Source organism: Xenia sp. Carnegie-2017, unplaced genomic scaffold (assembly GCF_021976095.1).
Source record: "Xenia sp. Carnegie-2017 unplaced genomic scaffold, XeniaSp_v1 HiC_scaffold_2, whole genome shotgun sequence".
Classification (NCBI taxonomy): Eukaryota; Metazoa; Cnidaria; class Anthozoa; order Malacalcyonacea; family Xeniidae; genus Xenia; species Xenia sp. Carnegie-2017.
This window is the reverse complement of record NW_025813482.1, coordinates 3968030-3986983: the sequence shown is the minus strand read 5'-3', so window position 1 is coordinate 3986983 and position 18954 is coordinate 3968030. Positions and strand designations below refer to the sequence as shown.

At 33.0% G+C, this 18954-nt stretch overlaps 1 protein-coding gene across 1 annotated transcript in view; it reads right to left on the bottom strand.

Annotated features, from left to right (window-relative positions):
- LOC124440216 (integrin alpha-4-like) overlaps window positions 1-18954 on the bottom strand; it is a 90649-nt gene that overhangs the window by 68367 nt on the left and 3328 nt on the right. Inside the window, exons 4-5 of the mRNA XM_046990540.1 lie at window positions 16458-16611; window positions 14702-14788 (exon numbers count right to left, since the gene is read on the bottom strand). Coding sequence (XP_046846496.1) covers window positions 14702-14788; window positions 16458-16611 — 241 coding nt within the window. The remainder of the gene's footprint in view (window positions 1-14701; window positions 14789-16457; window positions 16612-18954) is intronic.

Sequence of the window (18954 nt, the reverse complement as noted above, 5' to 3'; positions counted from 1 at the left end):
AACATTTCCACCATAGCCTAGCAAACCTTTCCACAGTGCTTTACAAAAACTAAACAAAATTAAACTGTGAACTTTCCCATTCCAATAATCCACTTCGATAAATTCACAGAAAAACATCGCCGATGTAAAACATTGTCAAAATAAAAATCATACAACTGCCAGAACTGACCTTAATACTGACAGGATACAGAAGATAATTGAATTCCTTTGTCTTTTCGGTTAGAGGGACGCTTATATGAAGTTTCACATCTTCTAAATCACTTTGACCTTCATTTGCAACCTAAATGAAGTATAAACGTCGTGTAAGTAAACCTATAATGAGATCCAAAACAAAAATCAACTCAAAAGTTGACGGGCATTTATGTTAGGTAATATAATGCATGCATATAGAGGTACGTCAGATGTCTGATTTAAGTCATAAAAGCATCATCAAAAAGTCATAGAAATCAAATATATTGAGACAAGAAATTTAGAAATATTTTCAATGGCACCAAATAGCGAAGATAATTTTCTTTTTCATAGTTAGGAGGTGACCTCTAAAATGACTATATAACTAATTATTTCTTCGTTATACGGGATTATAGTTTTGAAAAGAATATTGGTGGAAGGGAAATTCATCTTCTCCTTACCTCGATGGTAATGGTTATTGGTGGTCCAATAGAAGAAATGTTCACAGAGCTATAGTCGTTGTCTATTATATTTAAATCAGGACCTTTTTCTGGATAGTTTAGTGACTTAGGAACAGTTGTGCTAAAAACACAAAGTTCATCTTTTAAATAAAATGTTTTAAAGTTTATCAGTTGGTAATATCGATAACAGTGGCGGATCTAGGGTACGTCAAAATATATAATACATTTGACCAAAGTCACTGCGTATCTGCAAAAAGGTTGTTTACGAGATGACCGATTTACGTGTATTTAAAAAGACAACGAGTGCAACGGTAGCTAAGTTACATCAATATACAATGACTAGCTTGTAAAGAAACTTCTTTACAAATTCACAATACTCCTTAAGTTTTCAGACACAGCAGTCTTCTTAGTGAGATGCAACTTAACCAAACTTAAAATAAAAGCAGATAGTCCCACATACCCGGTAATTTCTAGTCTGACATTGCGCTTGACAATCATAGAAATGGTGGCGTTGTTATTTTCATCATTAATCTCGCTTCCGCTTAGCCTAAAACAAAGTAAAAACATAAGAAAGAAATGAAATGACATGTAAGATTAAGAATTAACATCACAAAAGCACATAACGCATTGATTGCATGAAAGAGTTTGCTAAATTCGAGGCTAAATTACAAAGATCGATAACCATCTAAAACAATGAAAGATCTCTTTCATAGCTTATTTATATACGTTACTGTACAAACACAACACCAAGCAGGAGAAGCGAACAACACTGTTCAAAAAAACCTATGTTATCATCACGATTGAATAGATCAATCTCGTGGATCCACGATTTTGTAAAGAATTATATTTCTCAAGAATTCTAATATTCAGAAAATTATATTCCTCGAGGATCAGTTATAATGAGGTTAATGTAATTGATCATATGTAACACAAAATATTAGTTGTACGCACGGTTCAACGTAGCGTTTATAAAGCCACAAGAAGCATGTAACTTTAACAAATATTCCGTCTTATATGGCAAATAACCAATTAAAATATAAAGAAAACAGACTTACGCGTTCACCTAACAAAATTTCCAGATTCTTTTTACCAACTACAGCGGTGGTCGAGTATGTAATTTCCAGTGTCACCTGTCAAAAAATCTAAAGATGAACTACTTTACGCTCACATAGTTTATATCAGTTGTAAAACTTCTCAATTAAAAATACGCCGGTCGTGCATGTGCTACGCGCATGTGCGCCGAAAAAGTAAGCAGATCTTCTCCTGATCTTCTTTCCCGCAAGCGCCCCATTACGAAACCAGGGTCTGAAAATCGCTTCAAAAAAACAGGTACGCACTGCGTACACGTGGTTAGCCTAAGCCACGTGTTCAAGTTCGAGTGTGTATGAGCAATATAAAATGATTTTAAATCTTGAAAAGAATGGTGGTTAAAAGTATTAATGTGATAAAGAACACTTGACATTAAAAGTTAGAATAGCGTTTTCCAGTAGTAGGAGTATTTCCCAAGTGTTCAAAGATTCTGGTGTTCATAAAACGTGTCGTTTCACCCATGCTGAATTTCTAAATGAAAGACATCACTTAACATCCAAGGCTGCTCCATTCCCCTGAACCTTTTTAGTTCAACCCCTTATTTTTATATTTGCACTTTTTCCCATCACTCTCCAGCCCATTTTATCTTGTCAACTCCATTTTACCATTCCTTACATAACATCAGATCTTAACAATAATCTGAAACCTTTAACTATGTAATGTATTAAAACTCATTTGCATTTTTGGTTTGTAGTTGCAGTATTTTCTAAATGATATTTTAATAGGAGATTTTTGTCGACAATTCTGTCCCGATTTGAGCTTAAGTTTTACCTTTGAATGCGGAGGAATTGTACATATAAGTTTTATTGTAGTTATAGGCTATAGCTCATACTTTGACTCTATTATATATATAATTCACTGTCATTTTTTATGTTTTGTCGAACCCACGCCAACAATAAAAACTTGAAAGAAAACCACATTTAGCTTTCCATTTTCCTGACTAGAGCATTGCGAAATACACAAATTGTGTACAAATATGGCGAATAAAGTCTTTTGCATAAGTCGCCGAAATGAGACATATTAGATGTTTGTGACATTCTGCAAAGCTTATACTTGTAAAATATCTTTAGCTGCTGAGTGTTAAATTCAAACTTTAATCAGTAAAATAGAGAGCGGAGTATACGCTAAAACGCAACCGTTTTGGTAATTAACGAAAATATATAGTGTATGCTACATCCTGAAGAAACATAGAGATCAATAATATGGACGTCAGTTGGCCTAAAGGTCGGATGTCTTTTGCGTAATAAAATAATGAACAGCGCATGTGCGTGGCAACCCACAATAATATGCCTGTTCTTAAAAGCCTCAATGATTCACAACTACTTCATATGAAACCCAAATGGCTAACCTTTTGATTTGGATCAAGGGTCCTTGAAGTTGAAACAAATCGTAATCAGGTCTACTTAGTGTTGCATCTGGCACAATTCTGAACGATCTCTATAAAATTGACAGAGAAAAATTCACAATGTCTACAAACAAATCGCTATCGTTCATTAATACATAGTTTATTAACAAAAATACTGAAACAATAACTTACATCGGATACATCGAAATCTTCATATTGTAATGACGGGTCATGAGTTAATGCTATGGTAGGATTGTACGCAACTTCGCCAGAACTGCTGAGTTCAACAGTCACTTTTCTGGAATTGGTTTCACCAATAATTATTTCATTTTCATCAACACTAAACAAAAAAAGTTACACACCAAATCAATTCAATCCAGTTAATACAAATAATGTAGCTGCTGCACACTAAAGTTAAGATATATGAGACAATGTTAGTGATGACAATATAACAACGATTCGCTACGAGCCTACGACAGTTGAAAATTTTGCTTAAACATATGTATTTAGTACAAATACATAAAATTAGTTAAAATACACAATAAAACTATTCAATGTTGACAAAGCTAAAAAAAGTGAACGAAAAACGTTTTCAAATGTATTTTGTTGTTGCTCCTTTTTGAACTTGTCTTTCAATACCTATTCAAGTATTTCAAACCAAACATGTTTTCTTTCAATGAGCTCAGAATGATTGATGGTCGCTCGGTATATCACCAAAAACTGGAAGCTACGAGCGACCGACGCTTCCAGTATTTGAGCCCTTTTCGACAATCTCCCCAGCGTGTAGTAAGTAGTTTTTAAATAATTTTGTTAAAATTTCTTTTGTTTTGAAAAACCAAAGAAAATCTAACACGCATAGTCGCGCAAATCTAAAAGTGCAAGTAAAGAATAAACGAAAATGTTACCTTATTGTCGTTTTGAGATCATAATTGCATTCGTTGTCAGTACAATTCACAATAATGGTAGCCTACAAACAGGTTTCTCAGTACAATCAACAATTCACAATAATGGTAGCCTACAAACAGGTTTTCTCAGTCTAATTAACGACAATGGTAGCCCAAAAACAGGTGGTCTCAGAAACAATTCACGATAATAGCGAGTTTTAGTTTAGCGTCTGCGGCAAACGATAAACCTCAACTACCTGCTTGCCGTTGAGGTTTGCCGTTTCGAAAAAACTTGAATATAGTTTGGCGTTTTGCATTTGTCTTTTATAATTTGCATTGTCAGGAGCTAGATTTCATGTTTTGTTATACGTTTGTCGATGAAAAAGGCATATTCGTGATGTATACTCACATAAAATAATTACAATGGGCCATAAACGTCACTTGGTGTATTAATAGTAAAAAGCTTGCCGTACATCACCTACCGCAAGAAGTGCTTCATGCCGTTAAAACCTGAACCGCAACGTAAACTGCAAAGACTTGATCACGTGACATTTGCATTTTGTCGTCAACGCCAAACTAAAACTTTCTATTTGTAGCCTACATACAGGTGTTCATAGAACAATTCGCAAAAATGATACCCGGCAAATAGTTCGGCAGTTACATTGCGTAGTGATAACTTCACTCTTTCAATGTGCGATTCGCCAATGAAATGCTAATTGTTTTACAAGGAATTACTTTTCCATAAAACTGGTTATAAAACAACAAATAATGGCAAAAATTAGTTACGAAAGAATTTCATAAACCTGTTAATAAATCTGTGTAAATTTGCTCTGAACTTTTCACGGACAAATGTTTTAAATTTCCCATAAAAATCGGAATATTTAAGAAAAAATTTAATCAGAAAATTATATTAATCCTAGTACTACTAACAAAACTACTTTACAAACAGAAACTCTTCCTTACAAAAGTAGTAAGTCATATTCCAAATTATTCCTACCTGTTCCGTTCTAACAGAGCCTTTACTTGTATCCAAAACTGGACATAAAGTCGTATTTTCGCAGTTTGGTGGTAAAATTAGACTGTAATTTATTTTGAAACCGATGCTGTTGGCTCCAAGCCTCAATCGGTCCACAAGATTCTTTTCCTACAAATTCACAAAATGTAAGAAAGAATTTTAACGTACACAATGAAAAGAATTAGAAGTACTGCGATCGAACGTTTTGAAGCGACTATATGGGGTGGATGAAGCTGTTAGTATTTAAGCTTGAAAAAAGCCACCTTCACATTAATTTCCCATTAAACCGTTTGTATAAAACGTAGTTTTTTCAAGATTTCGATTGATGAAGTTAACATTACTTCATTTGAGAAAGACTAAATGATTTTCTGTTGCAAGAACTTTGAAATACACGAAAAGCGCGTGAAAAGCAAAGTACTTGTGAGTCATGTAGTATTTTACAACGATATGTTGACATCCACATAAATTACATGATGTTAAAAAGACAAAACAAAAATATCAACAAACCCACGGCGACATTGAAATACATAAAAACGGATCTCTGCAGCAAAACATATATGTTAATAGTTATAGGTAGAGTTTGACACAAGAACACGTAAAATATTTTACGACACTTATTTGGCAAAACACTACATAAGGAATCAAAAATTTGAATAATCTGAAAACAAGCTCATGGCATTTTTGGTTCAAAGTATTTATTCGCGTGTAGAAACACACCAACAAAGAATCAATACGTAAGTGAAATAACGTTAACAACCGTACAAAACCCTAATCCCCATACATGACCTACTAAAGTGACCTTAAAGTAAACACTTACTTTAAACTCCATAACTTTGACCTTAACCCTAATAATAGTAGCCCCTTCAGAATAAAGTAGCCCCTTTAACCATAATAGTAGCCCTTAGCCCCTCCCCTTATCCTTACAAACCATCATATCACGACAGAAATATGACAATGACAATCTTAGCCAGCGTTCACAGCATGAAAGCGACATTGGTGTTTGGTTTACAACTGTCTAGCCCAATAAGCACAACGACTAAGAAAGATATTGACTTACTTCAACATGAATCTGAGTGAATTCCTCACACGACGTAACATTCTTGCCTGGAAGTCTTATTTTATCACGCTTGGAGTAAATTTCATTTCTTGATTCATTAAAATACACTCTCTTATTAAAATTTTGCAATGTTTGATAATCCAAATCGAACTGGTATTGAATTTCTAGGATGAAAACAAACAGACTCAACTAAGTATGTCTTCTGAATGAAAAGATTTAGGTTTCTTTACGTAAACACAATGTACGTCAAAAAAATATTATTGCAATCCTCTCTTAACTTTTCAGTCTACAGCAACTTTCCACATACTCAACAGTGATTATTTATGAAAGAACAATAAACGCTTTTATGTTTTGACACAAGCTTGTGCAAAACCTATCTGCTTTTAGCCATATCGAAATTCCCTTGAATTTTTACAAATTTTGAGGTTTGCAGCATAAAGTGTGATTTTCATAATATTATAACAACACAAAAACTGTGACAAAAAAGACAACGAATCTTTTAAAAATAGGCATGTTTCGGAGAGCTTATGCTATCTTCGGTATATAAAAAAAATGAATTATCATTCAAAGCAAGCAATATTAATGTAAACATACGTTTTAAAAGTATAACTACTAAGCAACATGTTTATTCAAAGTTTACCAGTGGAGGTTCAATGTCCACCCGTTAGCTGAAAATCCAATCAAGTGAAAAAACTTGCCTTCTGTCTTCATGCACTGTTGAGCATTGGTATTTGAAGTAAACCTGCCAAAATGGCTGCTTTGACATCATATTTTTACACAGTTGTAACGACTAAATTTACATTTGTAGATAAAATGATAAATGCAGTGTACAGCTTTTGTGTTTCTGTTCAAAAAATGGAAGTTGTATATTCATATCATGTCAATAGTTGCGACTAGGCCCTGTTCACACGATACCGGATTCGTTTGATACCGGATTACTTTTCGTACCGGATAGGCCTTGCGTTCACACGGCTCGCTGCTATCCGATACGCTTTGTATCGTTTTTCCGAATTTGACTCCGCTGTAGTATGAAAACCAACATATCCGTTTCATGAACGCTCAATGATACGATGGCAACAAAGAGTCATGCCAAAACATGATACTATTTTTAAAAGAATAATCGTTTATATTTGTAGATGTTGCTTTAACAAATTATCGGTTCTTCTTATTGTAAAAATATATTTTCGTATTGATCTATCTTCCAGCGATACAAAATTGTAGAAGAAAAAACGAAATGTCAACAATAACACAATGAAATACATAAACATTCACATGTCTTGTATGATTTGCACAACAAACGGTTCTGTAAAAATATTTTCGTTGATCTTATTACAATGATACAAATGTTGTATGATACCTTCCATTCCGTATTTACATATTTGATAGTTTTGAGCTTTATTTTCACTATTGTCACTGACATAAGTTGATTTCGATATTGTGTCATGCAATTCTCTTCGACCAAAAGCAATTACAATCATTTGAACAGAAACAGTTAATCATTTAAACTTCACCATGCATACGTACCATAAGGACCAGAGACACTTTTGCCGATGTATTGGAAACACACTGTAACATCCAAACTAAATAAAAAAAAAGCTTGTTACAACAACATCACAAATGAACGGACTCTTATGTTCTGATTTCTCTCGTAATATACCTTTCTCATTCTCCACAACCAACATTTCGTCTGGTCAAATTTTTATACTGACATACAATACCGCTCGCGTATTTGTTAACATACGGTACGCGTATGAAACGCGTATGATACGAAAAACATACGCGTATGATACGAGAATGATATATGTACGATACGAAAAGGATACGCGTATCACACGCAAAATTATGTTAACAAATACGCGAGCGGTACTGTATACGTTAACATTTCCCTTGTTGGTTTCTGTCCCCGTTAAAATTTCCCATCATAAACAACTCTCAATGCTTACATCTCCTTGATCGACAACTTCCACAAGTGACATCTCCCCCAGGCTCGTAACCAGAGGGATGCACTGGTTACACGAGTTGTAGTCTCATTTAAAACACATTAACCAAGTTAAGCCAGGTTTATTGTTTACACATCAAGAAAAATATAGAGAATATAATTCTTACCATTGTATAGAACTGTTGGGACAGAATACGGTATAATTTTCCACAAGTATCTCCTTCCTGCTTAAAGTCAATGAAACGTCCAAGTTCATTATTGGGCGAGTCCTTAGAAAGTAAATTAACAAAAAATTAGTGATTATTGGGCTACTTCAACTCGAAGTAAAATTTCGTTCTTAACCTGACGCCGACGAACACAAACAATTTAATTGGTGAGAAATAAAACTTTCAATAAAACGTCAGCAAAATTTTAAAAGTACATAACCACTCAAATTATTTCCTACATGCTCAAGCTTGTTCATTTCTGAAAGCATTAAATTCTGACATAATTAAAATTCCATACAAAATCACTTTCTCTAAATTCACGTAAATTCAAATGCAAGCATTTATACTAATAGTTAACTAACTTGTACCATACATTTATTCAAATTGTTTACGTAAACAGTAGAAGACTGATAATTTCATAAGTTCCTTATAGATTTTGATAGCGTTAACTAATTTATTTAATTCGTTGCAATTGGTACTGCTCTATGATTAATCATCACATATCCAATTCAAAAGAATAAGTGAAAATACCTCAGCAAAAGAACTCTATCACTTTTCCATGCCCCGACTGCAATATCTATAAAAAATTCTTTTTGAGTTTAGGAAATCAAAACACAACGCTGGGTGAATCGAAATCACAGATAAATTCTTAATAGCTTTAATAGATTTTAGCTGAGTCGTTTTATAGTACAATCCATTTCAAAAGTGTTTCTTGTCATTGCTTGCAACATTTTACTGTTCTAAAATTTTTTAAGGCAGTCGAAACGGAATTGACAATCGCTCCAAGCCCCATGAATAGCGACAAAAAATACAGCTGTACTTCATGAAAACCTAAACATGCATCATTTGTTAAATTAAACCGTGAATGCTGCATAAATACTCATAAAAACTATAAAATTTATAGCTTCACTTTGTTCTTAACTTTTAAAACGTTTTTCTTTTCACTTAACAAAACCATTTTTAAAAGTTTTGCATGTTCAAGTATTAGCTATTTCATGTATTACTTCAAAAACATAAAATAACTTGATAATCATTCATGACTAGCGAAAATAATACGACGTGCTGTTGCTAAAACCTGGATATAGATCATTGTTAGTGTCAACCATAGCCGCAACAGAGTATCCAAACTGCTGAAAATTAGGATAAAACTTCTTGACTGTTTCGGCCGTTATTTTCTAAAGAAAAAATTAAGTGTAGAGCTAACGATAGAAAGTATCAATTCACACAATCCCATAGAATTGACCTGATAATAATTACGATGTACGCAAAAATAATTGAGTGTAGTGTTGTGCAAACTTAGCCTCAATTTCCGGGGGACAGCAGTGTAATTATTAGCTAAGCACTAGTACTGTGCTACATCCGTTCGCTAAACTTAAAACTAAAGTTTTGGTTAGTATTTAAGTAAAGAATAAAATACGTTAAAAAACATTGACAGTAAAATCACAAACTTGGATATTGAAATTTATACAGTTAACAGTTTATGAAAAAACCCCGTCCAGATTGTTACTTGTTATAAAAGTTGTGGAAAAGCAACAAAACCATACCTGCTGATAATCGTTAAATATACCATCCCTACGTCCATGATAAATATATATGGCGCCATTGCCAAAACCATCTCCGTCAATATCTGGTTGATCTTGAGGTGCTCCAATAATGAAATCTGGTATAAGATAAAATCACAACAAGTGAGATCAAATCGATCATTAAACCGTTTTAAATAACTTTAAAAGTCACAAGTAGCTTTGTGATTAGTGTTTTAGCATGGCTATATGTATACAAGTTGAAAAGTAAAACAAAGAAATTTCACACGAAAAAACATCCACAATTTCTTAGTTCTTGCTGTCTTTAACAACTTATAATCGACATCATGCTATTAACCTGCACAACAAAAAACAAATAATCAACCGCATTTAATTGTAAATATACCTAAAATCCCATCATTATTAAGATCTCCTGCGCGTGTTATGGACCATCCAAATCTTGCCCCATAGTGTTACTGCCCCGTAAACCAGGATCTTGTCGCGTTTTCTCATTAGGAGAAAGTTCAAGGATTCGATTCTAGAAAATATAAATGTTAATGAACTCCAGCTTCACATTATTTTGAATTTTAGATACTTTAGCACAGTACATATTTTCCCTTGGTTTTGAATTCGCGCACCAAGTGGACTTATACTCGTGCAGAACATTTCTTATGTTTTGTCTTTTTACTACAGTTAAATTATGCTGTACTTAAAATTTGTCATTACAAAGTTGTATAAATTATATAGCACAGAATTTTGCGTGAAACTTAGCAAAACTTTTCACCGCCCAATGTAGGCACAATTTTTCCTTAACTGTTTCATGCTTGTAAGACATAAGGTTCAAGAATCCAGAAAATACTAAATGAATACAAAATAGTGAACAGTAATTTACCTGATTTGATAGTACACTAAGGTATACGTAAACACGACCTTCATCACCCCTGTCGCTGAAGAATGGGGCTCCAACTAATAGATCAGAAAAACTATATCAAGGCAAAAAAACAAATTAATAAAAACAAATTGGTCCGCTTCATGATCACCAATGCACTCAGACTCAGATTCATGTATGTCATAAATCACGTGTATGATTCACCCAATCACTAGAGTTACTGGAAAACAAAGCAAGCTAAATTTTCCATGACATGAAGTATCAAATTCTTATAACTGTGAATTAAGGAGTATAAAGTTAGCCATTTCTATTATGATTTATTATTATATGGGAAGCGTCACTTCAGGCCAAATGGCGCGCTTTGATAGGCTCGGAAACATTTTTGCCGGTCTATTATTTTCTCGTAATCGACTACGGTCCAAAAGACGTAATTTTACAGTCAAATGTAAAGAAATTTCAAACAGCAAAACGCAAAATAAACGAAACAAAAAAAAAACATTTACTAATGTGATTCGAAGGAAAAACATTTGCAAAGCAGTTAAACTATCCAGACAATAAAATTTGAAACGATTTATTTTCTATGAACGAAAACTATAAAAGTGAAAGCCAACCGGTAAAAAAACAGCAAGGACGAGAAAGAAAGCAATTTCAGGTCAAATAATGCCATATAATAAACCTTTTAATAACCTCGCTTTCTCGGTCTTTACTGAGAAATATCGGACCTCTGTCTTTTTGTACAAACCTCGCTCTACGGGCTCGGTCTGTACAAAAACACCTCGGTCCGATATTTCTCTGTAAAGACTTCGCGCTCGGTTATTAAGGGCTTAATAGTCAACAATAATCTACTTCCTTTAATTTGAGCTCTCACACACTTGAAACACGCAAAAACATTTCGTATAAGAAATGAATGAAAAAGCAAAGCTAGAATACATACAAAATTATTTTTTCTCATGCTTTAAAGCAAAATACGCGAGCAGTATTGATCCTTTATGCTAAAAATAATTTACCCATCAGCGTTTACATCAATTCCACAAACGGAAGCTCCAAAGAAGATAAACTCATTTCTCTAAAAAACAAAATAACTCATAAGACAGTGACGCAATGATCTCAAAACATCTCGTGCGCAACGCTCATAACATAAAAATATCAACTTTATATACAATTCGATGAGCACTTTGCTTATATAAGCTACAACTTGATAAAAGTACAACCTCGTAGTTATCTGTATAAAGAACTGATCTTTCAAACTATTTAATCACAGTGGAACTGTAACTTTATATATTTCTTGTTGTAGCTCACAACTGTACATTAACAGTAAAACTATAGCTACCGAGTTACCATAAATTACACCACAGTCACGTGACACACCCTATACTTTATTTATTTCCCACCTTAGTAAATGAAAAATCACTAAAACTCAATCTCTTGATGAAATCATAACAAAATGAAAACGCCAATTAAGCTTTATTTGTTGATAAAGGCATTGAAAGTTACAAATGTCAAAATAAAAATAGTCAATTGCTTCGTCTTAAAATTTTCATCAAATTATAGTCATGTGTTACAATTTTTGTTTTTCAACTTATGTATTTACTGGATTGGGTATTTTAATAAATAGAAAAATCTTTTCAAGATATTGAATCATGTGTTGCGGGAATTAGCATGCACTAGTAAGTTTGCATAAAAAATTAAGTAGCCCCTAGCCTGTTTTCAGCCCCTCTCTTATATTCCCACTTAAAAGGTAAACCTCCGTCTAACTCCAACAATTTTTTGTTTCGCTTATAACAAATCAAGTTCTGTTGTATATAATTTCATCCGAGGTAAATGCACTATTTAAACATACGCTAATCAACTAACTATACTTACTTCTTGGACTTTTTGGTGGAAAAATATTAACGATAACGGAATCCAAATTTTCACGATAAACTCTAACCTGTTATAACAATGAAATATAGTAATTTTGTAGTAAATACGATACTCCCATTGTTCAAAAAGTAGATGTGTAGTACACAATTTACATTCAATCATCTATAAATAATGTGTGTATAAGTAACTACTACCATGAAACAAACTACATAGTGTATCAAAAATTGCTAAAAATTTTATGAAATGTTCAGAAAGCTATCATTTCATCAAAATTTCTAAATTTTTAAATTTTCTAACTTTTCCTAATACACGTGCACTCTGTATACCTGTGTAAACGAAACTAGTGAAAAAATAAAAAATCTAGACTACCCAGAGATGAAAGTAATGTTTAATGATTTAATTTTCAACTCTTCCCTTGCCAAACGTGAAATGTAATCCTTAAATAACTTCTAAATTGCAGCATATCAGAATTACGTTCATTATCAAAAAAATGGGAAAAATAAGAGCCCCGCACGTTGACAATTATAAAAAAATTCAATCAAACAAACCTGTCCTGAATATCCGAATCTTGGGTACCCAGATGCAATTGCTAAACAAAAAAATATGAATTGCATGATCATTTCTGGCCACAACAATTTCTTGCAATTTGAGATCTATTTATAGCATTTGCTATAGCATTTTGTTGTTGTAAGCAAGAAGATTACTAATGAAGATATTTTTGTGTGTATTTACAAACCCACAGACAACAGAGAAAACTCGCATATGAAGTCACCAAAACAAAACATAGGAATGCCAAGCGTACATGCATTCTACGTAAATATATTATTGTTCAGTTGAGAAGGAAATAAAAATGTTTTAATAGTGATTGTGAATTTCGACTATCTAAAATGAATAAATCAGACCACAAAATTTCGGAGTTGACGGAGATAGAAACGTTCGCAAGACAAATATTTGCTCACATTCTCAAGAGAATAGGATTTTAAGAAACGAGATTTGTTCGTGCAAGGATTGAACTTTGTCCGCTCGGCTTAAACTATTCACAGTCATAATTGCGATTTAATACCTCACAGCATGTATTTTTATCTTCTATTTCAAAAACCTGCCAGTCAAAATTTTTAGCTTGGCATTATATAAAAGTAATTTCGTCCTTACTTTCTCATACAAACCGCGTGTGTAACTGATTCCAAAGACTGGTGTAACTGATTCCAAAATATACCAAGATCCCAAAGCGGCAACGACAACATCAAAACTATATCTTTATGTTTTACTAAGTTAAGAGAGCAATAAGTTGCCATACCTTCTTGATTTAACGCGAAAAAATTCCCGGTGGTGACTGAGTAACCTAGATAACATTATTTAAAAATTAAATAACTCTGAATGAAAAAAAATCATCAGACTTTTCTCATAAATGATGGACAGGACACAAACGATTCTAAATTTCAAATCTGGGATCCAAACCGTGAAAACAGTTACGCAAAGAGACAGCCCAAAAGCAAAGTACTTTAAGATCTTTCCCGAAAGTCGACTTATAAACTGGTTGCATAAGAAAAATAACAGGATATAAAAACCACAATACCTACCATTGTAAAATTTCCATCTTCTGCAGGAAACGGTGCCCACTATACTTAAATCTCGATGTTTCAAAGCCAACGTTTCCTTTAAAAACAGTTTTCAATAAGTGTAGAAACAAAGAAATTAAGAAATGACAATTGCAGCCATGTGATTTTGCTCACGTGAAAAATGAAAGCAAAGTAAAAGAGCCATTCAAATTAGGCAGATTCAACCGACAAAACTGGTGCTTAAGTTTATGTGGTTAAAGAGTTGAATTTCATATTTCTTCTTTCGGTTGAAACCCTATAAATGCTATAATGAATATCATTGGTCAAATGACAATATTTCATCGATGTTCCTGAACGGTGAATTTTGAAACGTACAATGAACATTGAGGAGATGGTTGTTTGCTATAAAACCTTACAAATTTAATAAAAAGTCATACACGAGTGATAGCTAGCTACTCATAAAACTTTCTAAATGATATTAATTGAACAATGTACGGCTTAAATTTCCATGGAATTTTTTGTGGTTCAAATAGAATGTTGAAAAGAGAAAGCAAAAACTGCACAAAAACTACCATATTTGTTTTTGAAAATGTCGGTTCAGGTTTAAGCCATTGCGGTCTACTGAAATCTATTAATGCCGTTGATGCAAAAATTACAAGTTTACAAAGCCTGGTCCATATCAATTTAGTGATGAATTGTGTATTACCTCGCTTATTGAACATCACCGCACCCATAACAACCTGTTGATTCTTTTTTAACGAAGCAGAAAATCCAGCTTGACAATAATCATAATCTATAATGATAAATATGAGTTAACAGACATAATTCAGACAATCATTGGTAAAACCTTCTTTTCGGCTTTCGTAACAGACGTCTTAATTTACATTGTCCATTATACGTATTGTTTCTCAAAATAAAACTATCCAATTAAAAGAATTTACATCGCGTGATTAGGTCATTTCTCATTGTATTTACACAGAGTATAGATAGAAATCCCTCCGTACCCAACATTATCACATCAAAACATCACAGCGGAGGAACTAGGCTTGCATGTTCAACGCTGGTGTAGAAAATCTTTTGAATCAATTCAACGCTTTTATAAACTTTGTTTTTTAGCACCACCGTAAATTTCTTTCTCAAATTTGCCTTTTCATAGCGAAATAGGTTTCAGGTCATGATTTTCCTTCTCTTCAAATCAAAAAGTTCTTTTTATGAAAGAGCCATTCAATTTCGAGGAAATATATAACGTTCGATTTACACACTTAATAGTTGTAAACCGTAATGTTGTTATCTCTCATCGGTTTAATTATTTATGCTATAGATTGCTTCAAAAAAGAATACCTTTTAAAAAAATGTTCCATATCATCTGATAAAGTTTTTTGGTCAAAAATGCATTTTTTCTATAGCTATACTTATTACGTATTTGATATGTCTTATCATATGTTTTAATTTGATATGATGGTACAACTGCTATAAATCTTGTTAAGCCCGAAGTTGCAGAGCCAATTGAAATAGCAAGTAATGTAAATTCACCCTATTGAGGAGACAACATTCATTAGTGGATGATGGGATTGTCTGAAACGTCGATGAACAAATTAAATAACAACTTATGCAGAGCTTTTTTCAATACAGCTTCAAGTTCTTATAATCACAGATTCAAAAGTCTATCTCGTTATCGTATTCATACAATCCTTACAAGTGCACTCTTGTCTTGGCAATCAGGCCATAATCATTATAAAATATATGTGATGACCTTAGTAATGAATTGGAATTCATATTTTGTTTGACTCACATGCTAGGAATAGAAGTAGTATGCCAGATACTAAAGGCACCTAAGTAGTGAATCATTGGCGACAGATCAAAATAGAGGGAGTCAAAAAGCAATGATGAAAGTTAGAAAAAGTTTTTGCGTTTAGAGAAAGGTTCTCGCAGAACATAGAATACATGGGTGATTCTCCTATTACTGACGGCTCTGCAACAGCACCAAGGATGGTTCGTCTGTTGATCTTGTTTACAATGTCTTGACCATTAGTTGAGAATGAACCTCTGAATGAGTACTATATTCCTATCCAGCAACAATCGATTATCTTGCATTATTTCTAGATCTTACTAATCAAGTCCTTTTGACAGATCAACGTTTGCAAAATCGTATCAATAATCACAATCTTCATGGCAATTTATCGGAATCAAAAACTAATTAGCTTAATTATTCCTTTAAAGCGCTTGTTGTAAAAAATGGCCCCTACACTACAACTGCACTTTCGCTTTATGTCTGTCAACAACTAAACAGCCCAAACAATCAAAGTTTTTTCATTCGCACGTACTGCTATGAATTCCTAACATTTCAAAGCAGTTTACTCCTTCTTCGATTAACGACACCTGTAAGACTGGGTTTAGTCATTTGTAACACTCACAATAAAAATCATCACAAAATAAATCATCAAATAATAATTTCAACATACTATTTCGTCCATTTTCCAGTCTACAAGGATACAATGTTCTTTCTGTAATTCTGTTCTGAAACTTTCCCTCAAGTACGACGCACTTTCCAATTAAGTAGTAAAATTCCTTGCCTTGGCTGTTTGTGGTGTATTCTGTGAATCGAGGAGCACATGTCTGACGAAAAGTCAAAAAATAGTTAATAGCGATATGTATGCAAGATTCCAAACAGCAAAGAGTTCAAAACAGTCAATGCAAGACTCAAACAACGTAATGTTTCTAATATAAAGGGTGTATCAAAAAGAGCAGACAATTTCGAAACAGCTAAAAATTTTGTAAAACGTTTCTATGATCAAAGATTTTATGTAAATATAGCTTATTTGGGTAAACAAATCATACTTTTGTATGTGATGATTTTTATTTGCCACATAAAGGCTGACTTGTCTTTTGCACCAATGTACTTGTAACATGGAAATTGTGAAATTTTTCTTAAAGATATAAATTGCCTCATAAAAACTGTTTGAACACCCCACCCCCTCGCAAAGGCCTTGTTCACATAAAATTTTGCCTTAAAGTAATCTATTAACATGAGAGTAAGCAGGCGAACGATTCATCGCTAAATTATTACGTTTACACTTCCCAAAACTCCTGGAAAAGACAAAGCGTAATGTTGAGAATGTACTATAATATAGTATTCGTTACAAATGAATTTCAATTAATTTAATTTTTTATCCTTCAAACTGTGTGCAAAGCAAATAAATCAAAGGAAACAGCAACAGTTTTACATACTGCCAAAAGCGAAATCAAAAACAATGTAGGAAAGCTAGTCAAGTAAAGAAACTTGGAAAGTGATTTTATCCAGAAAATACAATTTTAAATTATTTATTTTTCTGGCAAGTTTCATGTCAGGTCAGAATACCACAAAACTTTTCATCAGGCGACGTTTCTTTCAAATGAATACGTTTTTTGAGTGAACAAAGAATACATAGCACAGTTGTCCACAGAAAAGTTACAAGAAGAGAAAAATTCTTTTGTTCAGTATCAGAGATTATAAAATACAAACAATAAGGTCCAAAGATATTAAACTAATCATAGGCCGGTTGCACGAAGCCTGGATAGAGTTATCCATTGGATAGCAAAAATCTTCAAACTTGTAAAAAGGTGTTTATATTTTTCTTACGACAAAGAAATTTCGTAATCTTCGAAACAATATTTTATTTCAGTGATTGTTCAGTTCGAATCTTATACTTTTTGATTTTTAAAAGATTTTATAAAAGTTCAAAAAAACTTGCTTTGCTATCCAATGGATAACGCAATCCAGACCGATCTCAAATTAGTTTAACATTATTGGACGCTTTTTGTACAAACCGATCTGTGAACTCAAAAGCAATCTAAGAGAATTTGCAAATCAAACATGAAGACATGTTAAAGGACAAATTTGAGAGTTTGTTTTAAATTTGTCTGTTTTTCATTTTTCGCGTACACACTGGCCTATGGAAACGCTGTGGCTCGCTCGGAGACCTTTGTAAGAATGCTAGAGCAGGTGCAAATTCTCGACCTGGCAGTAATCTACTCTTGAGTTCTCCAAATGGTCTCCTCGATTTGCATAAGCCTGTGCAAACGCAGTAAACTATGTTAACTGTAAACATCTTTTATTTATTAATATATTTTTCAAAATAGTCAATTTATATAACTCAAATACTTTGGTACTAATTTCACTTTGCTATAATACTCAATACACTTTTAGCAAATTTGCCTTGTCACTTTGTTATGAATTTTGATCAATTTAAACTCATGTTCCACGTAAATAATAGGGGAACTGACTACTTGGTACGGTCTAGCTTGAAACTATTTTTATAGAACTATTGCAAATATTTTGAGTGAGAAGCTGAATTCTGTAAATAATATGATGTGGGTAATCTGTTAACAAACTTCACAAAAAGAAGCATCAAATGTGTAAGCACTAAAGTAGTGTCACATTTGATTTTCATATTTGACTTCAAAATCAATATTGCATTCTATAAAAAATATAATATTCTATGTATAAAGAATATACGACAAAGATCATTTGAAATGAGTGCTAAATCGTAAGAACATAAGACTTAAGTGAAAATAATATGACACACGACAAAACCGTGTGAGGTGGCAGATTTGACCTTATCACTTGTCCCACAAAAATGAGAGATACTTCTAAACATGTCGCTGACTTAATAAACTTTAATCTTGTACTAAACTATTGCAAAACTGCAATTCTTACATTTCTGTGATTGAAGAATTTTTGATAGCCATTATGTATGTATAGTAACAATAAACTTATAGTCAATGGCCCTGTTTAGATGATTTTAACAAAATTTAACATAATTTTCTAAAGGAAATAATGTTAACACAGAGCTTTTCAGAATGCTTTAAAATAAAAACTATCTGGGGGGGGGGGTGGGTTCATCAAAATTTCGAAAGAATAAAATGAAAACTGCAAAATAATGGCATTATGGGGGTTATGAAAAAGAAAGTTATAATGAA